Source organism: Athene cunicularia (assembly GCF_003259725.1).
Source record: "Athene cunicularia isolate RWA chromosome 1 unlocalized genomic scaffold, athCun1 chr1_part2, whole genome shotgun sequence".
Taxonomy (NCBI): Eukaryota; Metazoa; Chordata; class Aves; order Strigiformes; family Strigidae; genus Athene; species Athene cunicularia.
Window position 1 is genome coordinate 80,032,650 of NW_020799092.1, and position 22,324 is coordinate 80,054,973.

A 22,324-nucleotide genomic window follows, 5' to 3' on the forward strand; every position below is an offset into this window, starting at 1 on the left:
ATTAAAGTGCCCATGTTCTTATTCTGCCATTCTACTAATGATAATAGATACAGCTGTTGAGTATAATTGAGATTCTTCCACAATAGCTACTGTGAAAATCTTCCCCTTGTAAATAAGCCCTCGAAATACCATGCTTCCAATTACCTTATATTTCAACTGCAGTTCATATAAATGGATACCGTTGACTTACCTACAAATTTCATGCAGTTAAAATCGTTAATGTGAAGCTTTGGGCTGAAGAAACAACTCCAGAATAGCAGCCAGAAGTGTCTTTGACATGATAGAGTGCACCTGGTCTAACAAACACCCAGCAGCAATTAGTACCTGACTGTTACTGCACTTGCGAAGGAATCCCTGCCTCTGCAATAACAAACCCAGGTCTTGCGTGGTGCTTTTAACACCAGCTCTCGAAGGACTTGACCAGAGAGGTATCATTATCCCTCATCAGCAAATGGGAAAAGCGAGGCAGCTGTTGTAGGATGATTTAACGTTACCCAGCAAAGCTGATGAAAAACATCCGTTTGTTTTCAACACGGCAGCATACACCTTTCCTTTTCTAAAGGAGATGATCCTGTGGCAAGAGATTGAGCATATCGATTGTAAAACAAGGACCGTGGGCATGTAGGTTGGTCTTCAGTCAGCACTGGGTGTTGGAGATCTGCCATTTCCCAGCCAGTTTGTGAACTGGCTCCAATGGGTCATCTCCAGCTGTCCCAAAACCACAGTTCAAATGCAAAATGTTAACTAGCTCAGGTTTACTTTTGGAGCTGACTTCCAAGATCACCCAGGTTGTTTCAGTTTGGGTCACCTCACTGCCTTCCTGGTGAAACCTGTGGAAAACTATATTTAAAAGCATCATAATTTAAAGATGTTACATTACGTGATGCTTCAGCAGCCCCTCGTAGATTTACTTGCGATCAGAATCCACCTTGAGGCTGGGGCACACAGATAATCATTAGCTTCAGCTAGTTTGGAGAACACATTACTCTAAGACACTAGTGAAATTTGGACATTTAAAAGCATATAAATGCTTAAACCCCTTTGCTGTTCAGTCTGGTGATGGGCTGGGAGCATGTCTGGCTTGGCCTGGCTCCGGGTGAGCGGTTTTGGTCCCTCACACCCCTTTTTCTGCAGCTTCCAGAGCGAATGATGACTTCTGGGCACAGTCCTCTTTGCAGATCTCTGCTCGGTTGATTCTCAACCAGTTTTAACCGCTTTTCGAAGGGGGCCTTGTACCCCCGACAGCCCATTTCAGCCAACTCCAGGCTGAGACTGGCGCAGGCCGGAGCCGCCTCCATAAAAACTACGACTCCCAGAGTGCTCCGCGGCGCTGCCTCACGCCGCACAGCAGCTGATGCCGGTAGCCCCGCCCTCCCCCGCCTTCTATTGGTTCAGCTGCCCGCCTTTTCTCTTCTGATTGGCTGCGCCGCGCCAGCAGGGGTGGCTGCCCCTGTGTTTGAAGGGGGGCGCAAGATGGCGGCGGGTGAGGCGGCGGGGCGCTACCGGAGCAGCATGAGCAAGAGCAAGGACCCCTCGGGGCTGCTCATCTCTGTGATCAGGTAGGGGCGGCGCGGCCCCGCTCCGCAGCCTCCGTCCCGCCTGCAGGGCTGCCCCTGGGCGCCACCCAGGGGTGTGTGGGGACCTTCCCGGGCTGGGCCTCCAGAGCCTCGGGTCCTTCCAGGGCCCTGGCCGCGGTGGGGAGGCCTCAGTGCTGGAGCAGGCTTGAGGGCTGTCCCGCCGTCTTCCCACCCTGCCCGGCTCACCGCATCTGTTCCTCTTACTTTGCCATATCCCGGGGTCAGAGGAGTAAGCCCTGCATTTGACACTAGCGTAATGTCATATAGGGAGGGTCAAAGCACCATCTTCTTACAGGCTCTATAGTTGACCCCCATCCACAAACACACAGCAGCGCTGAGCAAAATATGGCTGGTTGGAAAAGCTGTAGAACTAGGAAGTCCTGTGGGCAGACTCCATCGTGTTTTAGGATGCAAAAGTGGGAAAAGTGCTGCTTCTGAGCCTGTCTTGTAGGGTATGGGAACAATTGTGTCTAGTCATGTTTAGGCCGTTGGGTTTTGTCTGTCCTTATTCCTGAATGCTCCTCTGCTAGAGGGTGATCCTGTGATATACTTGGAGCCAAGCAAGCACCTGAATTCACTTCACTGGTTTCTCTCTGCCACCTTCAACTGCTTGTAAATCTGTTCTATGCTGCTTATAACCAGCGGGTTGGCAGTTGATTTCCCACACTGAAATTTAAATGTTGGCCTTATGCACCCCCTGTAAAGCGGGTGTGGGCAGCAGGTAGTCACACTCGTATGATATTGTGAGTTGTAATGAGCTTTTGAACTTTGGTTTCTTCTTCCATGTCTTTGCCAGAAACTATCATCATCCTGTTACGTTGGAAGAGTTACTGTAGCAATAGTTCTGTATCTAGGATGCGTTATGATTTTAAAATCTTCTATGAATGATAATGTTTAGGACAAGATTTGGTTCTTTTTCATTACTTTGAAAATTGGTCTTTCAGATCTTGCAAAAACTTTAGGTAAATGGTGGCTCTGAAAAAAAGCAGCTGCCTCACAGAACTGCTTAGCCTTTCCAGGGTGGTGACTGTGGTCTCGGAATTGTATGGTAATAGGTAACAAAGAATCACTGAACAATGAATGAAAGGTGGTGCTTAACAGCCTGTGGTGCCCGACTTTCCCATTTCAAGTATATGTGGTTCATTAGTTTTATAAGAAAAACTTATAAACCCAGAGTTATTTATGTGGGGAGTTACCTGTATATATGTATGCAGATGGAGAAAAGTATATATGGGTCTGACCTCGTATAACCATGGGGTATGACAGTGGGAGTAGTGTACTTTGGTAACTTTTTATTTTGTATATAACAAATGTTGAAAGGGAGCAAGATAGGAAGCTAATACCCAAATACATGGCTATTAAAATGGGTAATGTTCCTGCAGATTTTATATCCAGGCCTACACACACTCATGGATGCAATTAATGAGTTTGCATGGACCGTTTGCATAATCAATACATGATTAGTTGTGATAACCTGAAAAAAATCAGGCTTCTTACCTGGATCTTGAGTTTTTTTGCTGGGCACTTGAACCTTGTATTTGGGACAAGGATAATTAATGTGGATTTAAAGTGTGTTGCCCGTAGTGTTTCTTTGTCAGCCTCAAATCGGAATAAGTTGGAGAGTCAAACAGGGTAAGTTGTAGCCAGATAACCTAAATTTAGAGAAAATACAGTATTTTGTAGACAGTGGAAGAATGAATAATATACGTGCATTGATTGCTGTGGCATTTCTTGTAGTAATTTACTTTTTTTTTTTCATGTTTCTTATAATTTCCAAGAGTACTTTAAGGGCCTCCTTTTGTATCTCTATTTTAATAAATCTGAATTTGTTATTTCATTTATAATATAGAATGAGTGTGAGTGGATGTTACTGTGTTCTCCAAATAAGAAATCATGTTCGTTTAATAATCTTTGGCTTACAGGCACTGATACCTTGGCTAGTTTAGGTCCAGTGTTTAGACACAACATTGAAGTTATCAACTTTTATGAAATTAAAATTATTCAACAGAACAGTCTGATAACTAAACCTCCAGAATTTAATTAGAACTTGGTTTGGATGTAGAGATTCTTTGCAGAGCTTGAAGTGTCATGTTGAGCCAGACCATGAAAACCTGAAAGTAGAACTGATTGCAAAGGAAGGAAAAAGTGTTGTGTTAATAATACGTTTCTTAGGGTTAGCCAAGTACAAAAAGCAAATGGTGTGGAAAAGAATTTAAATCACTTTCTTCTGAATGTTGTTTTTATATAGTAGCTCAGATGCGGGTGAACTTGCTAAGCAACAGGTGAAATTTTCTGCTGTTTTGTATGCTCATAAAATACTGTTGCAAACCAATTTAGACCTGGGTGGGTGAAATGTATCTTTCTTATAGCTTTACTCAGCTTCAGAAAAATACTGCGAATCTTTAACAGTAAGCTATTGGTTTGAAATGTAGCAAAGTTTTCTTTTCTTGATAGCTTTATTTCCAAAACGTTTATGTGTAGAGTCTTCTGCCAGTCCTTGTGGTTTTACGCTTGTATTTCCCTGTTTGTTTAAAACGCTGTTTGTTTTTCTCTTGTTGCTGTGAAAGGCCCATAAAAGGAAACCAGATATGAAAATTAGCAAAACTTTGACTATATTCTGCTGCTCTGAATAAACCAACCCAGAGGAGCTTCTTCAACTATTATGGTATTTTAGTCGATTATAGCAAAGATGGTTATGTCTTTCAAAAAGGAACATTGTTTAAGTCTGTAAAATCTATTTAGTGTGATTATCTATAAAATGCTTTGAAATGTGAAGCTGAAAGGCCTTTTAAAAATATAAAAGATTTTATTAATGAAGGGGTAATTTTTGATATTTACTCAAGCTCAGCAGCTCTCTGTTGCAAGAGACTGAATAATTTACTTTCCTCTAATGCTAGATTTAGGGATTCTTGTACTCATTTCATTGGTCTTCCCAGGAGAAAAAGGGTCTTGCTTTCAGGAAGAGTATTTGGGACCAGATCCTTGACAAAATTTAACGTATTACAGCAGCACTGAAATCAACTAAGAAACGGTATTTTATGGGAGCTGGGGCTAAAATCAGGTTGCTGCTGCTTCAGGAAAGATAGTTGCATAAATGTCAGCGTAGGTTTCATCACTGTTGTTCATCGCAGTCTTGGTGGAGTTTGGAAGTTTTGGGTTGTCCCTGGTCTCTCTGGTGTTGCTTTTCACTAGCTCTGAGATGAAGGAAGACCCAACAGGAAAGACTGTCCCACTTCTGATCTCTTTTCTGTCCCTGTGAAGTGTCCCTTTTTCCTGTTGTCTTGGGGAACACATTTATTCTTTGGGAGTTGTTTCCTATAGGAGGATTCATGTACTGACATGGACTGGTTGTCCAGTTGGTGCCGAGAGTAGAGAATAAAGGCAGCCTCCAGTATGGACTAATTTGGAAGAAGTTGTTTCCTGAGCAGAAGATGTGTTGCAGTACAAATCTGGAAAGAAAATCCTAGTGTTTGAGCTGAACCGGGACCTGCTGGGTGCTGATAACCCCTCTAAGGTCGTCTGGCTCAGAGGGGTGATTTCTGGCTCCCAAGCTGCGTGGGGCAGGTGTCTGGTGCCTGTGCTGCCCCATAGCCCCAACTCGGGCAGACTGACCATGTCCCCACAGCAAAACACCCAGCTCGGGCCTCCTCTTGGGATCCTTGTGGTATCTCATTGGTTCCAAAACCTTTATATATCTATGAACAACAGTTCAGATTGTTTGCCAACATCAAACCTGCCTTGCTCCACACAGGCAGTGTTACCAAAAAATCATAACTAAGAGAACTCTCTAAACTAAATGATAGTTTAGAAAGCCAGCATTGGTTTATTGCAGCACTGGGTGCATGGGGGATTTCTCCTCCTAATGTACATACCAGTGGGACTTTCTGTGCTTTATTGATATGCAAAACTTGCAGAATTAGTAATTTTCCAAGTCCATCCTCTCTATGATGATTGGTTGGTAATTTACATGCAATTATCATACTGCTGACACTACTACTATGCATGCTCAGGGGAAGAGTCTTCACCTGGGCAAGGATCTTCTTGAACTGTAGGTGAGATTTTTGGTATTATAATGTGGCTAGTTCAGCTAAGGACACATAGATCTTGTGTTTGTTTGCTGGTTTGGCAACATACCCTCATCAAGGGCTAATGGCTCTGGGATTTCCTTGGTCAAAGTCAGTTGCCCTTCTGATTAGGGATGCCTTTGGTTTTAACATAGACCAAGAATATCTTTCTTGACCTGAGCATGATATACTGTTCTAAAACTTTAACCTTCAGCAGTAGGGTGTTTTATACTCAGTTTTATTGCCAGAGAAGGATCTGGGGGCATTGATTGCCAGCTGGCTGAACGGGAGCCAGCAGTGTGCCCAGGGGTCCAAGAAGGCCAATAGCATCCTGGCTTGTGTCAGGAAAGGGATCTGAGCCCTGGGCTGGGCACTGGTGAGGCCGCCCCTTGCTGAGTGGGTTCAGTTTTGGGCCCCTCACCCCAAAAAGGCCATTGAATGACTCGAGCGTGGCCAGAGAAGGGCAACGGAGCTGGGGCAGGGTCTGGAGCACAGGTCTGCTGGGGAGCGGCTGGGGGAACTGGGGGGGTTCAGTCTGGAGCAGAGGAGGCTGAGGGGAGACCTCCTGGCCCTCGGCAGCTCCCTGCCAGGAGGGGGCAGAGAGGGGGGATGAGTCTCTGGAGCCAAGGAGCCAGCGCCAGGCCCCGAGGGAATGGCCTCAAGCTGCCCAGGGCAGGGTCAGGCTGGCTCTGAGGAAGGATTTCTGTGCAGAAGGGGCTGTTGGGCGTTGGAATGGGCTGCCCAGGGCAGGGGGGAGTCCCCGGGATCCCTGGAGGGGTTGAAGAGTCGGTCTGAGCCAGCACTGAGGGATCTGGGGGAGTTGGGAACGGTCAGGGGGGATGGTCATGCTTGGACTGGAAGAGCTTCAGGGGCTTTTCCAACCCAGACGATTCTGGGATTCTGTTGTGTTTCCTGCCCAGCGTTACAGGAGTATGAGGGAACCACCCCTCCTGGTATATTCAAAATGTGTGTTTGGTGGATGGAGTAGTACCCGGTGTCTGTTCTGTCCTGCCTGTTGGAACACTGTCAGGAGAGAACACTGTGCAGCACTGCCCCAGGAAAGGACTGAGCCATTCAAAAAGAGTCAGGAGCTACCGGCAGAGCTGAGTTACAAGGTATTGTAGTCATATCCTCAGCAGTGTGCTGTTGGGTTACACCGCATTCTTGGGCACAGCTTCCCTCTTTTGTCTCCTAAAGGAGAAACAGAGGGTTTGTTCGTAACAATAAATCTTTTAGAAGTAAAGAGTTTTTGGGAAGCTTAATGAATGTTTATAAAGTCAGCTATTAAAATCCCCACCTTTGTTGGGGCTCAAGGGAGCTTTCCTTCTTTTCCCTGTGCCTTCAGGGGGTATGAGAGTATCTTCAATTTGCCCTTGTCCTCACATCGCTGAGAAGAAATGACCATTATTGGCTACAAGAAGACAAAGCTCCTGGGATTGTAACTTCTAGAGTAGGAAATTGGATATCAGGGCTTTACAGCTTCTGGTCTTGTGCATCTGGTGGGTGGGCGAAAGCACAGCACTTGCACTCGTGCCTCAGCACACCCACTTTCAAAACGTGCTAATTCCTTCATGTATGAGAAGGATCCCTCAAGTTCCTTAAATAAAAGGTACTTTGTAAGGTCAAAATGTTGTCACAGGAGATCGGGAGCTTTTGTTGTAGAAGTGTAACACTGATCGCATGGGCTTTTAAAAAAATAAAATGTTTTTTAAAAAAATAGTGCAAAGAATGGAGAAAATTCATTTACTGGAGGACAACTCTGTGAATATATATATATATATTTTCTTTCAGAGGACAAACACGTGTGTGTATATTGATTTTTCTTAACCTTTTGTTTTGTTGGTAGCTGTTTGAAGCAGCTTTTGTACTCTGAAACAAGCAACCTGGCATTTAGCAAATGCTATTTTTTTGAGAGATCTTGTCAGATTTTTAATTGGTGAATGTGTCTGCCTTTTATTTATTGTTAGGCGTTTTTCTTTCCAATTAAAGGTTGCTATTTTTTAAAACTGGCCTTTAATAGCCGCTTTAATTGGGAGAAAACAAACTTTAGCAGTGACTCTGTAAGACCTCCGTGAAATCTTTGTGCTAGTCTTTCACACAGGCAAACACATACGGCAGATGTCAAGGAGAACTAAAAGTGAGGCAAGATATAGTGCTTTTCTTACTTTCATTTCTGCAAAAGTTGAAATTACAGGCAAAAAGCCTTGAACACATTTTATTTTTTACAAGTGGGATTCTTTTTCTTTTTTAATGCTTTTTGGCCACTATTTTCATTACATTTACGGTGAACTTTGTTGAATGGATTCTTACTAATGACCTGGTGTTTTGTTTTCTCTTTCTGGCTAAAGCCATAGAACTGATATCCTAGTTTGTGATGTAGAGTGAGAAAGATGGATGTATAGCTGTTGCCCTTGTTGTTACATTTGGGAAATAGCTGCTACAAGAAATAAAGCTGAGTTACTCTGATCTGTATGCACTGTAATGGTCTCTTAAAACCACTTTTATTGCTAATGGTGTTTTCCAGTGTTATAAAGGTAGCGGTTTTTCTGTAAGACAAGTAGCTCAGAAATTCATTGAGAATAAATTGTATATGGCAGAGTATGGTTTTAAAAAATAAATTTTCCTGAAATGATCTAGAGGCACTTGTATAAAATGTATGCATGTGTGGCAAGTGTTGGGTTGTAGCTTGATAGAGATACTTGATTGCATTTAATAGCAACAAAAGCTGAGGGTGCATGTGTGAATATGCAGCCATATGGGGAAGGACAATATGTGTGACCATGCCTTGTTGAAAGCTCAAGGTACTTTATTTTTCAGCTCTTATTTTAGCTTTAGACAACGCGCTGTGCAGAGCTGGCGTTCAGCCCACGCTTACAAAACTAGGAAGCTGTAATAGTTGGTTTTGTTAGTAAATGATTACAAGTCCTGTGGTTTCAACTCTTTCGACGATGTTGCCTCCAACAGCTCTTCCTTCCAGTGCAGTATTGAAACCTTCAGGTTAATAAGGAAATTTCCAAAGCCTCTTGGGGATTCAAGCAGGGCTGCTGCTCTGATGCGGTGGGATATCAAGGCTGGGCTCGTAGCACAGGGTGGCCAGTGGCTCCTTAAATACTCTTCGTCTTGTAATCATCCAGGTGGCACACGTAAGTAGCATGGTCCAATCTCTGCTCTTGCAGATTTGAGAACACTGAGCCTTAGGACATGGGTTTTCTCCTGGGAATGTGACAATTCATGCAATAGCTGTGTTGGCTTTTCGGATCAAAAGTTAATTACAGAAAAAAGGTAGAGAGTTGGTACCTGTGGTCTCCTGTACACGGAGATAGTCCTGGAAGGGTTCCTCACACAGTTGGGGGGTAGAACTGGCATCTCATGGGGCTGTCTGCTGCCTGTATCCCTTTTCCAGGCTGGAAAATGCTGTGAAGCTGGTGTCGTTAGGGTTTTGCCTGTGTGTAGGATTGTTTTTTCATCTTAATGTACTGCTGTTGGAGACATCTGAAGGAGTGTGACTTCTGCTGAAGTCATCTTCTTAAATGACTGCAGTCCAGTCTTTGTTTCAGAAATCAGCCGCTCACTAGCTACGCTTGCATCGTTTGTATTGGTGTGGTGAAATTTGATTAAGGGTTGGTTAATTTAGCAAAATAAAGAATTCCCTGATGATATTTATTTAGATGGCTGTAGGCTGCTCAGCCTTTTCACTGCAGCTATCATGCATACAGCTGCAAGCCCTCAATGATAAAAAGATCATCAACTTCTGTTGAAAATGCTCTAACCAACTGTGTAAGTGGCATGAAAGATTAATGGAATGTAAGTAGAGGAGGGAAATGTTTTATAATGCTCTGTTTACTTTGTATGTTTAACAGCATTTTGAAGAGACTCGGTTCTGCTGCTTCTTGTAGTGAAGGAGTGAGTTATTTCTTTGTTTGCACAATGGAAATGTGGTCGTCTGGAGGCTGGGTACTTTGTGTTCCCCTTGGTGAGGGGCACGGAGCCTGCTAGCCTCAGAATTTCACCTTTTTTTTTTTTTTTTTTTAACAGGAAGATCCATTATAATTTTATAGTCACTTTACAGTGGTAACCCATTCTCCATGCCTATTGACTTGTACAGTGCAATTTTTGACTGCCTTCTTTCCAGCCCCTCACTGTTTCTGTGAAGAGAGTAGTTTGTGCCCTGAACATTTTGATTTATTTCCTCAAATACAGAATTTCATAAGAACAATCAACTAAGCTGTAAAAATAATGAGAAAATACTCAACGTGTTGCTACTGAGTTGAATAGTTAAATACCTTTTGGATTTTTTTTTTTTCTTCTGTCTGGCTTTTTTTCATAAGGAACCAACTTTTACAATGGTTTCAGTGAGACTCTGCAGAGGTTTCAAAGCATGTATTATCAGATTATATGCTTTGAGGTTAAATAGTGCTGGAAGCTGTAGATCACCCCATTTGGGACTTGCATTTAAGACAACAGTTTTCAATTATAAAATTCAAATAAGTCCATTTAGTTTAATGAACCTCTGGAAATTTGCAGAGCAGTGTAGACAGTGTGCTGAAGTACAGTTTTTCTTGTCCCAGGGTGCTTTAAAAAACTTTTTCATTGTGCTCTGTTGAAATGTAGCTGCTTGTAAGGTCTCACAGGGGGAAACAGCTTTCAGGAGGAAGAATATTGCTGAACTGCTCCAGACAGGCTCTTTTTTCCATACAGGATTTTTTCACTCCCATAAAAATAAGTCTTAAGGGGGGAAAAAAAAATACCAACCAAGCCCTGATTTTTCAGAAAGGACCAGATTTTATTGTTTTTTCACGCATTTTATTCTGATTAACTCAGAGGCTTAAATACTAGTGAGGTGTCACCAGTAAACATTTTGAAAATACACGTTTGATCTTAGGTCTTGCTTGACATTTTCACTACAACGCCCGGTCCTTGAGTTTACCAAGCTCAGACCCATTGTGTGTTGTTCTGTTTCCCCCTACAGCTTTTTAGGGAGGTAAAGATACCAACAAATTATTATGTTTTATCATACGGCATTTCCTTACCTGCATCGTCCATGCGTCTGTGAAGTCAACACTTGATCCTCCCAACAACTTGTGCTTCAAACTCACTGCTGCAATTCCTGTGATAATTTGCAACTCGACAGTGTCTGAATAACTGTCTGCTTACGGTTGCTTCTGCTGGACAGCTGAGATGTGGACAGATGCTCTCTCATCTCGGTTATTTTGTTCCCTTTCCCTCGCATCCTGACCTCTTATCTTTTATTCACCTGTTGTTGTTTCTTGTCTCTTAGATTTCCTGCCACAAAGAGCTTGCGCTGCCGGTCGGTGTGTCTGTGCGGCGTCTCGCAGTGGGGCGGCTGTGTGGTTGGCCTTCGAGTGTTAGCGCACTACAAATGTCTAGTAATGATCACAATGGTTTAAACCCAAACGAGAAAGCAGGTGCTGTAATTGGTGTGTGGCCACGGTCATCAGCAAGAGGTGCCTTATGAAAAGTAACTAGATTCTAATGGGTTTCTTTTTACTCTGCTCTTTTTAATTTTTTTTTTTTTTCTTTTTTTCCCTTTTTAATACTGAAGTCTCCTTGGCACATTGCAGTGATTTCCTGCAGAGAGGAGACTGGTCTTTCTAGACATCCACAGTGCTCTGTGATTGTTTGTTGCTTCTAGCAACTGCTTTCTTTGTTTAACTCCATAAATCCTTTGTTGGTCAAAAATTGTCTGTGTTGGCTAAGGCCATGCTTTGATTTTTTTTCTTTTCTGTACCTTACAGAGGCTTGTTGTATTCTGCTTTGTGGTTTAGGTCCTTGGTATGGTGTAAAATGGAGAATAAATAAATAAATAAACCTTCCTTCTCTAATTTTCCTTCCTAAAGGGTAGTTTTGATAATCTTGACTCTGTACTATTAATTTTATTGTCCGGGGTGATGCAAGTATATGTGATACTTTGTGAAATGTATTCAGGAAGAGTTTTTATAATATTGATCTGCAATATCTACCCAGCACTCTTTATCTACAAAGATGGACAGTAAGAATTCTTGTTTAACTGTTAATCCAAACTGTAAAACATTGAAAACCTCCCCTGATTTATTTGGAAGGGAGGGATCATAGTGTATCCCTTCAACTTTGGATTTTGCCCAAGGCTATAGTGTGTACTTAAGAAGCTTCTGTTGAGCAGATTTCTGGCATTTTTTTTTTTTTTTTTTTGTTACTGGAGAAAAAGGTTACAACATGAGCGAGTCCTGTAAGTTGGCCGCAGTTCTAAACATAGCCTTAGCTTTCACCAAGCCAAGCTTTAAGCCAAGCTGTGTTGTGCGCAGTTGATACCACAAGCTGTCTCTATTATTGTAGCTTCAAAGGTGTTTTAAAGCGAGGAACTGGGAGGCTTAACAAGGCATACGATAGTGTAAAGCAACGTAGAAACAGGTGGCAGAAAGTTTACTGTGGATTGCTGTTCAAATTGGAGCTTTGTTTGATCCCCCCAGTGATTCAGCACTCCATTCAATTACGCTTCACTAAAATGTTCCTTTTCCTCATCAGATGAGAAATATTTAAATTTGATCAGCTTGCTTTTTTTTTTTTTTTCTGTTGGTGTTTCCCACTGTCTTTAATGAGTGTTTTCATTTGAATCAGCAACGCTGAGTGAAGGCAAGTGAATTGCATGCTTAAAGAAACCCTATCCAGAAGTTCCTGGATTTCCAAGCTGCACCTGTGCGTCACCTAATACTCTTTTCTGCCTTTAACCACAAATATTTGTGTATGTTTTCTCTGGTATTGAGTAAGAGAGGCTCTACAGGGACACGCAGATGCTGAACACCTACAGCAATGGTCAAAAGTGGGGACTTCAACGCCTCTCTCCTGTAAGAATTGTCTAGCACAGTGGTTCTCAACAAGGTCCATGGACCCCTGGGGGCCTGCAGTGTTGTTACAGGGGGTCTGCAAAGGCTTAAAACAGGGGTGGGGAACATCCTGCGCCTCCTTTTCCCATAACCACCTCCCCTCAATGTTCCTCTCGTACTCAAGCCTCCCTCCTCAACGCCTACCCTGACACAGTGGTATGTTTGGTGCTAGTATGGTTGGTGGGACTCACTTCAAGTAGGTGGTTTTTCTCTTAAAGACATTTTCTTAACCCTTTTTAGAGCCACAATGGGGCTGAAGTCTGTTCCTCCAAGTGGTGGCTCTGAACCCCTAAACAAAAATATATGGTGATTTAACACAAACAAGGGGGTAGGTGAGAAGAATTGTAAAAACTTTTCATCAAATTTAATGTAAAAATTGGCATCAAATTTGGAATTGGCACGTTAAAATACCATAAAATGGGCCAATTGAGCAAAAAGAGTGTTGATGATGTTATTTTAAAATCATGTGGAATCATTGCAATAAAGATATTATAATAGGAGTGTGTGCATTAAAAGATTATTTCCACTTCTCTCCCAATTCGAAGACCCTTCATGAGAAAATTGAAATAAATATTTGATGCAGCCTAGTGCTTTAAATCCTGCGTTAAGTCTTGGTGGTCTGTAGCCACAAAAAGTATTTAAAGAGGGTCAGTGGTGAAGGAAAGGTTGAGAACCCCTGGTAGTGTGTTGCAGGTGCTAACTTGTCATTAATTTTCTAAAACACATACTTGCTTTTTGGACACGGTATCTGTTCTTTCACTTCTGTTTAATAAAAAAGCTACAGAAGCATAATGCCCACATACTGTTATTACAATGTTCTTCCTGTGAAACAAATTCTCTAGTCAAGAAATTGATAATTAAGACTCAGTTTACTATCCATGGCTTAGCAGTAATCATACTTAACAGGCCTACCCTTAGGGTAGGTAAAATAGGCAGGCAGTTATCCACCCAGCCTAGCTGGAGGCATCAGAAGAAGCAAATTTGAAGAAATGAAACATTTATTGTTCATTAGCGTTAACAGTTTTCTCTTAGAATTGACACTCAATCTAATTTTCGTGGCATTTTATTGGACAGGTAGGAAGCTAACTGGTGGGTTGGCAAAAGAAATTACTCATCTGCCCTGGAAAACAGCCTAAAGCCCTTGATAATACAGGCTGTGTGGGGAAATATGAGACTACTCAGTGTAAACAGAAGTTCTTGTTGAGTCTTGAATCTGATTCCTGCTGGAGCTGTAATTTGGAGGTTGATGTCTGTAAATGGATAGTCTTGAAGGTTGTTAACTTCCTTTTGCCACAGTGCGAAATATGGGGGTGATGGGAACAACTAAATGCAGGATTTAGTGGAGAAAACACTCTAATGACGGAAATGCAGTGACAGGGTACTCAATGAAGCAGGAGTGGTGTGGATTGCACCCTGAATTCAGGTTCAGAAAACTGAGGGCTTGTGTGTGGTATAAGGGCATTCAGCACGCTGCGGAACAAAATGGGGTTGGACTGTGGGCATTCAGAGCTCAGAAATACATCGATTTGTGTCTGACTGACCTATTTTTGTTATTGGCCCCTGTAGAATAAAAGAGAGGGGAAAATAGATGAGAGCTGCTTCTCTGATGCATCAGCCTGATGTACACTAGTAGGATGGCAGCATATCCTAAACCTAAATCTGTATACTATCAAGAAGGAAAATAAATTTGAAAATTCAGACGGAGGAGACCCATTGATTTGTGCATCCCTTGGAGAGAAAGGTGAATGGTTTTCTTCAGGAACCTGAATTTTTCCACATTTGCTGTAGGTGTCCATGAACAAAACAGTTCACTTGAAGCTCTGTGGTTCTACTGCCAGCCTGAGCTCACCGGTGCTGTGGCTGCCTGATGTATCTGCAGTGGTGCCTGTTGCTGGCTTTGCAAAGGCTTTTCCTACTAAGAGTTGCAGGATGCCCCGGAAAAAGCATTTCTTAGTCACTGTCCCTGTGGCTGTTCTCAGTTTGCACTAAACTTGGGATATGGGGACTGAACAAAGAAGTTTGTTGAGCATTGCATTCGTATCAGAGCTTATTTTGTAGTAGCTTGTTGGTGTGGATTAGCTGCACGTTTGTGGCAACATGGGTGTTACACAGAATAAAGATTAATCTGTGTGCGGCGTGCTTTCTGGGGTGCTGGGAGCTGTGATGTTAAATCCTGTTTTGGAGCTGGAGTGCATTTGAAGCTCAAAACTAGCATGTTACGAAGGGGAGGTGAATTGCTTCGTAGTTTTGCAACTGATCATCTCTGTACAGCATTTCTGTACTCCCGTAGTTATCTGTTGTGCCACATGATGTGCAGTACAATGGTGTTTGTTTTCTTCTGCTGTTGAATAGCTTAGTAAACATCATGTTCTTTCAGTTCACAACACTAAAAGAAATTTATTGTGAAGAAATTATGGCTTGTTTTCTGTCCTTTTACATCATCTGCCTGTTTTTCTTGCATTGTTTGAATGCTAGAGACTTCGCCCTTTTTTTTTTTTTATTTCCTTCCTCCCCAAATTAATACATCACACTGTAGGAGTAAATTTACAGAGGAGATGAGATTGTGTGGTAGTTCTGTAGTCCAGACACCTGCGGATCTTGGATAGGTCTGTGAAAAACCTTGCCTTGTCAAAACACAAATAGCCAACACTAAGTCCACAGTGTGAGAAGAACTTGTTATATAGTGTATGGAATCTGCTGGTGTTAGTTGTTGCTAGAAGCAGATTAATTACGTTGGTTCTTAGAGAAAAGTGTCTTTTATCCCTACTTAAAGTGTTGCATTTTCTAAGCGTACCGTATTTATTTACTATGGTAAAATGTAGCTGTAATCTGTAGCATTTCTGCATTATAAAAATGAGACATTGTATGATTTTTCTTAAAGCTCCTTAGTATTTTAGTGAGAGAAGCATTACATTTTGCTGCTCAGGGGAAAATGCTGTGAGACAGCTCTGTGGAGAGAAGAAAGTTTTAACCACACAAGTGGATTTTCCAACTGCTTCCAGATACCCTGTTGAGCATTTATAGGTAAGCATCCAGAAATCAGAAATCTTGCCTCCTAGTGTTTTGAATGACTCTTCAGCTTTTGATGGCTACAGTCTGCTGAACTGTTGTAAAGCAACAGGTGAGGGTGGATTTAAACATACTTTTGGGTTCAGGCATTTTAAGGCTTTAGGCATCCTGCAGAATGACAGTGCTTCAGGACTCCTGTAAAAGTCTCTTTCCACGTAGTCCCTGCTGCTAGTTATTTGAGTTGGGTGCTGGAAAGTGGAGATGAAAAATGTTTGTGATCTACAGATCAACTTCAACGAAAATGAATAGTCCCAATGGAGTTTCTTTATTAATTTAATTCCAGTGTAAATTCACTGACCTCAGGGGAAATAGCAAGCCTCTTTTTTTTTTTTTTTTTTCTTGTATGAAAAGTGCTATGCATCCCATGATAAAAACATTCCATGGTTGTGTCTGATCATCTTCTGCTCTACCCTGTCTTCCATATGTGGAAGCGACTCCCATAAATTAAGCATTCTGCATTTGTGTAATCTGTATTTTTAACTATGTAAAATCAAAAGTCAATGAGATTTGGCTCAATGAATTTGTTTTACTGTAGCATAAAAATGTCTCTTAACAGACTAACATCCAGTTGGAATTAGTCTAATCCTATTGAGCTCTTGCTAATGAGACAGGCATATGAAGCCATCCAGCTGCCAAGTACAAATTACAGGTATCTTACAGGGGAGGCGGATTCTCATTTAGAAAAATGAAAATGAAAAAACAGGCAACTGATCAGGGAACCCTACTGGAGATCCCCACTGAGTTCATAACCTGCGTGTACTTGGTATCTAAACTGACGTTCCTTCTGTTTGTCATATGTTTTAAATGCTTTTGTTTTTCAGGGAGTTCTAAAAAGCTGATGTATATTTATCACTGTTTCACAATCCTGTCCTGTTTTGTAATCCCCCCTTCAAAGTTCTTTCTGCAAAGTTCCTTTCCCAAACAATTTTGATCCTTTCTATTTGGCAAACAGTGTGTTGACTTTTCTTCTTCCTTGCCACACATTTTAATAGAACTGAAGCAAGCAAAGATGCCCTTGGCGTACTTTTCTGCAGTGTTAGCAGGAACGTATATAATCTCAAGAATATTAAGTATTCCTCGCTTTGCCTTTTTTTTTTTTTTTTTTTTTTTCCACAGACCAATAAAAAGAAATGGCTCCTGTACTGAGGGGCTTAGGTAGGGAATTCAGGTGTACAGGGTAATATTTTGGATTCAAAGTGACATCACTCCTTTTTGTAGTTACAAATGCTGTTAGACTTCAAGGATTTAATGTTGTGTTTTTGAAGGAGGAAAATACATAGTAATATATTACCAGAGTGGAAAAAAGGTGGTGAGTTAGTTCTGGTTTAAGTAGGTAAAGGGAGGGCTCATCTGTCTGATACAGTGATGTGAGAAGAACATGAGTAGGAGGGTCTTACTGGTGGCCATGAGCAGTTGTAAGTGCTTGTACTGCTTTTGAAAATGTTGCAGAAATTCCTATATTACAGCCACAGTGAACAAAAATGTAAATTATTGTCTGGGAAAAGGTTTAATGTGATTTAAAAAAAAAATAAATCCAGAAGAGGCATTCTCAGTTTCATAGCACACTTGTTTCTGACATTTTGGCTTGAAACAGCTTCACTTCCTCTTATTTATATATTGCTATTCTCTTGCTATTCTCTTCCATTAAAGAATGGGTTTGCTTTTCTCTAAGTGCTCTTTGATGGTTCTTCAGTACATGATTGTGGAATGGATCACACATGTGCTTCTTTTCTGTTCTCCAGCCATTAATCCAGACTCCCATAATGACTGGAAATAACCAAGTCCTAAAATCAAAACCTTATACTTCTGAAACTTGCTGGTCTTTCAGTAAAATAAATGAAAGAGCAGTCTCTGATGTTGCTTTTCTCCATGTGGATCTTGGGTTGTGATTTAAACTTTCATCCTGTCCATAAAGAAATAATCCACAGGTATTTAAGGCAAACTCATGTGAATGGAGGGAAAAAAAAAAACAGGTTAGGTTTAAATTCTTTGTTGTTGTGCAGAATTATTTGTCTCTTTTGCCGTAGTAAGTGGTCACTTCGATGTTTTAAGCTAGAGCAGACTAAAGGGCTCTAAATACAAGTAAATTTTCCAGGCAAAATATGAGTATGTTATTTTTAGTGATGAATGTTTCTACAATATTTTCCCAAGTAATTAAAGAAAGTGAGAGGTTCCCAATACAGATGTTAATTCCAGGAAGATTTCCCAGCTGGTGCAGCCGACAGAGCCAGCTGGAAATCCTGGAACATGGCAGTTGACTGAGCCTGAAACTTCCCCTGAGTTCAAATCTTGCAGGTTAGGATCACAGGGTGGAAAAATATGTAACAGTGTGTTGGTAAGATCTTGTCCTGAGCGGGGGCGTCCCTGGGATGTACAAAGCAGCATTTTGTGGAAGTTTGTAATTCTTCTTTTCTCCCCCCTCCTGCTGCTTGACAGCACAGTGGTTTCAGCTGGAACCGCAAAATGGATCACGGTCGTCCTGCCTTCTTGCAGGTTTGGATGCTAAACTATCCTGGTAAGGTGAAGGGAAGGCCCCACGTTGGCACCTACTCTGTGTGTGTTTGCGTGTACATGCGCAGGAGCTAGGTAACATCAGCTCCAGCACCTCCAAAATATTACTCAGCTGTAGGTGGTCTGCATGGAGGGAGTCTTCCAGAGCATTAGACCAAAGAAATGCTCTCTTGAGGGCAGATCAATGGTTCCTCCAGCCTGGTAGTTTGTCTCCAGCAGTGATAGTACAAAATGCGAAGAGAGGGGATGCAGCCTGGCCACGTCTTGGTGTCCAGTGCCTCTATATTTCCCCAGTGTCTGCACTTAGGGATGTTGGAGCAGGCATACCAGCTAGTTTCTTTCAGCATTTGTTTGACCTGTTGTCTGTGTATGCATTTAAGTTGTTTTTCTGCATCTCCTGATGTTTTGAGCTTCAAATCCTGCTGCAGGGTTCAGGAGTTTACTCCCTGAAGTGTGAGTGAGCACACTTACTTACCCTTTTTTAAAGTGATCTCCTGTTAGCTTCAACACGTGCCACTAGTTCTAGTAGTGCATGATTTGGTGAAAAACTGTTTTGTGTTTATGTTATTTATCAAATTTCTGACTTCTGCAGACCTCAGTCATGTCTCCTTTCAGTATTTGCTTTCCCAAATGGAAGAGTCTTGGCCTTAGCATCCCTGCAGAGAACAACTGCTTCATCCCCTCTGTTGTTTTAGTTGCCCTTCTGAGGGCAACAGAAGAGAGAGGGGGCCAGAACTGTACCCATCAAATATGGGCATAGTAAGGTTTTATACAGCAACAGGGTGATTCCTTTGTCTTGCTCTCATCTTTTTGTACTCCGGGTTACCACTGTGTGTTAAGCTCATTTTTCAGAGAACTATAAAGTGTAGAAAAAGACTTAATTGGCAACTATGTTCCCAGCACGTGCTGCTGAGATTCCTGAAGTCAGGTTGGATGGCCTGGAGCTTCAAGACCTCTATATTCCCGTTACTCTTTTTTTAATATGGGTTGGCAATATTTTCACGCTACTACTGGCTGTGTTGTGGGTTTAAAAGATGAATTCTTTGGAATTTAGACTGCGAGAAGGTGTGTAGTGCTCAGCCAGCTGGGCTGCTTTTTTTTTTTTTTACCCCTAAAGCATCTTGATTCTGCTGAAGATGGCAGCAGGTGTATGTTATATATCTAAGCAGACAAACAGCAAAATGACAACTAAAATTGATACTTTGTTAGACTTTGTCATTATATCATTTCAGCAGGAATAACCTTGTGGTATCTCACAAAGTATTCTGATTTCCAGCTATACTAGCTTTGTCCATCTTTTGACATGTTTTGTGGTTCTAAGATACAGGTCCTGTTGTGAGCTGTGGAAATGTCAAGTGTTTTTAGCAAAAGGTATTTTTCCTACAGATGACAAGTTAAACTCAATTACAAGGACAAAAACAACTAGGCAGCACAATTGGAATCAGCTTAAAAAGTATGGATGAGATTGGAAGTTGTTAGGAAGCCCGAGTTGGGCAGAAACTTGCTGGAGCATTAGAAAAAACTCGTGACATCCTCAGACACGACACTGATGTAGTCTTAGCCTTGGAGAAAGATCTTTAGTTTTCGTAACAAACTGCTGGCATTGCAGATGGATTCAAGTCACAGCTTCAACAGCTTTGGCAAATCAAGAATTTTGAAATTGAATTTTGTTTAATTAAAGCGAAAAAATTTTCTAGTCCGTGATACAGTCCAACTTGGTTCTGCTTCTACATTGTCTGTAGCAAGCCACGATTCTCCTGCAATCTATAACTCGGGTTAGAGAGAATCGATGTTTTCATTAACTACTGAGACAAGCAATACTGTTCAGCTTCAAACTCAGAACACTATGTCAATTCCAAAAAAGGATATACATTCATGTCTGGCGTAACCATGCTGAAGAACATTTTTCTAGGAAAACTAAGCAGTTCTTCACAAAGAAAGCGTATTCCTCTGCAAGAACTCCTAATGGAGGATGATTTACTGCCAAGCATGTGCTTTCTATTAATCTGTTATAACATGAACCCAAACTTCTCTGCGTCTCGCAGGTGCTGCGTGTTTAATACTGCTGCATTAACTGTATGCTGACCTTTGTTTCCTAGCGTATCTTCATACATAACTTTGGCTGAAGTCTTTACGTGACCCCTGCTAACAGCACTGAGTGTTTCAGCAGTACTTGGTGCATGTAATTGTTTGAGGAACTAGTGCTGCCTGTTCCCCAGGTGAGAAAAAGAAACTGGGCCACCAGGACATGGACCTGCCTGCTCAGCCCATTCCACTGAAGTGCAGATATTTACACCAGGAGTCTGTAGTAGCTAAGAGCTGTGTGTCAGGATGCAGTCTGCAGCGTGAGGGTGCTGCGAGCACGATGTCGGAGGTCTGTGGTGGAGCAGAGCCTGTAACCCAGATTTCTTAATTCCAGGCTTATTCTCTAACCGCTGGTTTTCTTTTTCTGTTGGTTTTTTTTTTTTTTTTTTTTTTTTTTTTTTTCATGATATTAAAGTGCTTTACACAGAGTACAAATTAAGACAAATGATTTAAAACACAACTAAGAATGTCTGGAAGTAGAATATGAATGCAATAACATTAGAAAGCATTCCTGTTTCTGTAGCGACCACAAAGCATGAAACTTGAAATGCTACAAATAAATTTTATGTATCGGAAGAAGCTATTCTGTCAGTGGAGCGAGGAGGGGGGTTCTCATCTCGGCGTGTCCTTTGTGCAAGAGGAGAGGTGCACCCACATTCCCTGTGAAACGTGCAGCTCTGGGTATTTGGGAGTGGGGAGGAGGGTGTGAGGCGCCCACGCCGATAGTCTGAGGCATAACAAAAGAAAGAGGATCTCTTCTCATTTCCATGTGGTATCTGTTACCCTTCTGCCACTGCCATCTGAAAGTGAAAGGAGTGTTAAAACTGTGTAAAGTAAAATACATCACTTGGGTACATTGTCTTCTTTTAGGGTTTTGTAGGATATATTTTGGCTGTAGATTTCCTGTCCTTGGTAGCTGAGTAGGACAAGCGTGCGTGTGCTCCTGTCCTCCTCTCGTGCCGTATTCCATATGGTAGTACAGATTTGCTTGCTCACTTGAGTTTTCTTAGCTGCTCTTTCTGGGATCGTGATCCCCTGTGAAATGGCACTTTTTTTTTTTTTTCTTCTCCTTTTTAAAGATGGAGCCCTTGAGTAGGTGGTACAGCCTGTTGTTTTTCTTTGAGGGAGGAAAGAGTAGTGAACTGGAAGTTTTGGGTATGTCTTGACTTTCTGAGGGAGAGGGAGTGTTTTCTTCTATGTTTGAGTTAAGTTCTTTGTGTATGTTTATCTGAGAAGAGCTTTTGCACTTGAGTTCCTACTGCTTTCCTAAGGGTATTGAAGAATTCAGAAAAATCTATCAAATACTAACCCTTCTTGTGTCCTGCTTGTTGTCACTGAAGATACTCTTAAATAAACCATAAGGAAGTAGGTTTCTCTCCTTTGTTATTTTTCAGTGATGTGCAAGCAGTTCTCACCTTCCACACTAAAATCTGTAGAGGACAAGTGACTGTTACTGCAAGAAAAACATATTTTCTTTCTTACTTGACAGCAGGAGATATACAGCAGGAGATACTGGTTGTAGTTTGGCTGGACCTCATTGCTTTAACAAATCCAAAGTGAAAGCTGTTACGGTAGCGGAGAGTGGCATCAGCGTTCAGCAGCAGGTTTTTTCTCTTCTTCCAACTATTGGACCTTTTCTACACAAAAAGCTTAAGAAATCAAGAATAAAATCAAGAGGCTCTCTTACTTCTGACATATCTTTTCATAGTCTTTAGGGTTGGAAACAATACTTCTAGTCTTTTACTATTTTTATACTCTTCCAGCGTACCACGCATACCATCTTAAAGATGGTGCCTCAGTTCAGAGGCCTAAACTTCTGTGATTTAAATAAAATAATGGTCTCCACATGTTCGTGCTCTACTGGTTGTATTTTTAAAGGCATTTCACTTCCAGCAAGTAGATGCTTCAGATTTCTTTTTAAGTTGTGATTGTTTCATGATGTTCAGGCATATAATCCAAACCAGTCTGTATGCAGTGATTTATATATTTTTTAAATATCGGTATTTTTGTGTATTTTCTTTTCAGAATTTCTTTAAAGTGATTCAGAAATTGTCTGATATAGTGCAATAGAATTCATCCCTGCTTGTCCTTAAGGTTGTGTGTGTGATATACCACTGTTTAGGTCATAACTACTATA

General features: G+C 41.6%; 1 protein-coding gene across 1 annotated transcript in view; it reads left to right on the forward strand.

Annotated features, from left to right (window-relative positions):
* The first annotated feature begins 1,458 nt into the window (after positions 1-1,458).
* The window catches only part of EXOC4 (exocyst complex component 4), a 421,183-nt gene continuing 400,317 nt past the window's right edge, over positions 1,459-22,324 (forward strand). The window contains exon 1 of the mRNA XM_026868343.1: positions 1,459-1,559. Within this exon, the coding sequence (XP_026724144.1) occupies positions 1,474-1,559 (86 nt within the window). The 5' untranslated portion in view covers positions 1,459-1,473. The remainder of the gene's footprint in view (positions 1,560-22,324) is intronic.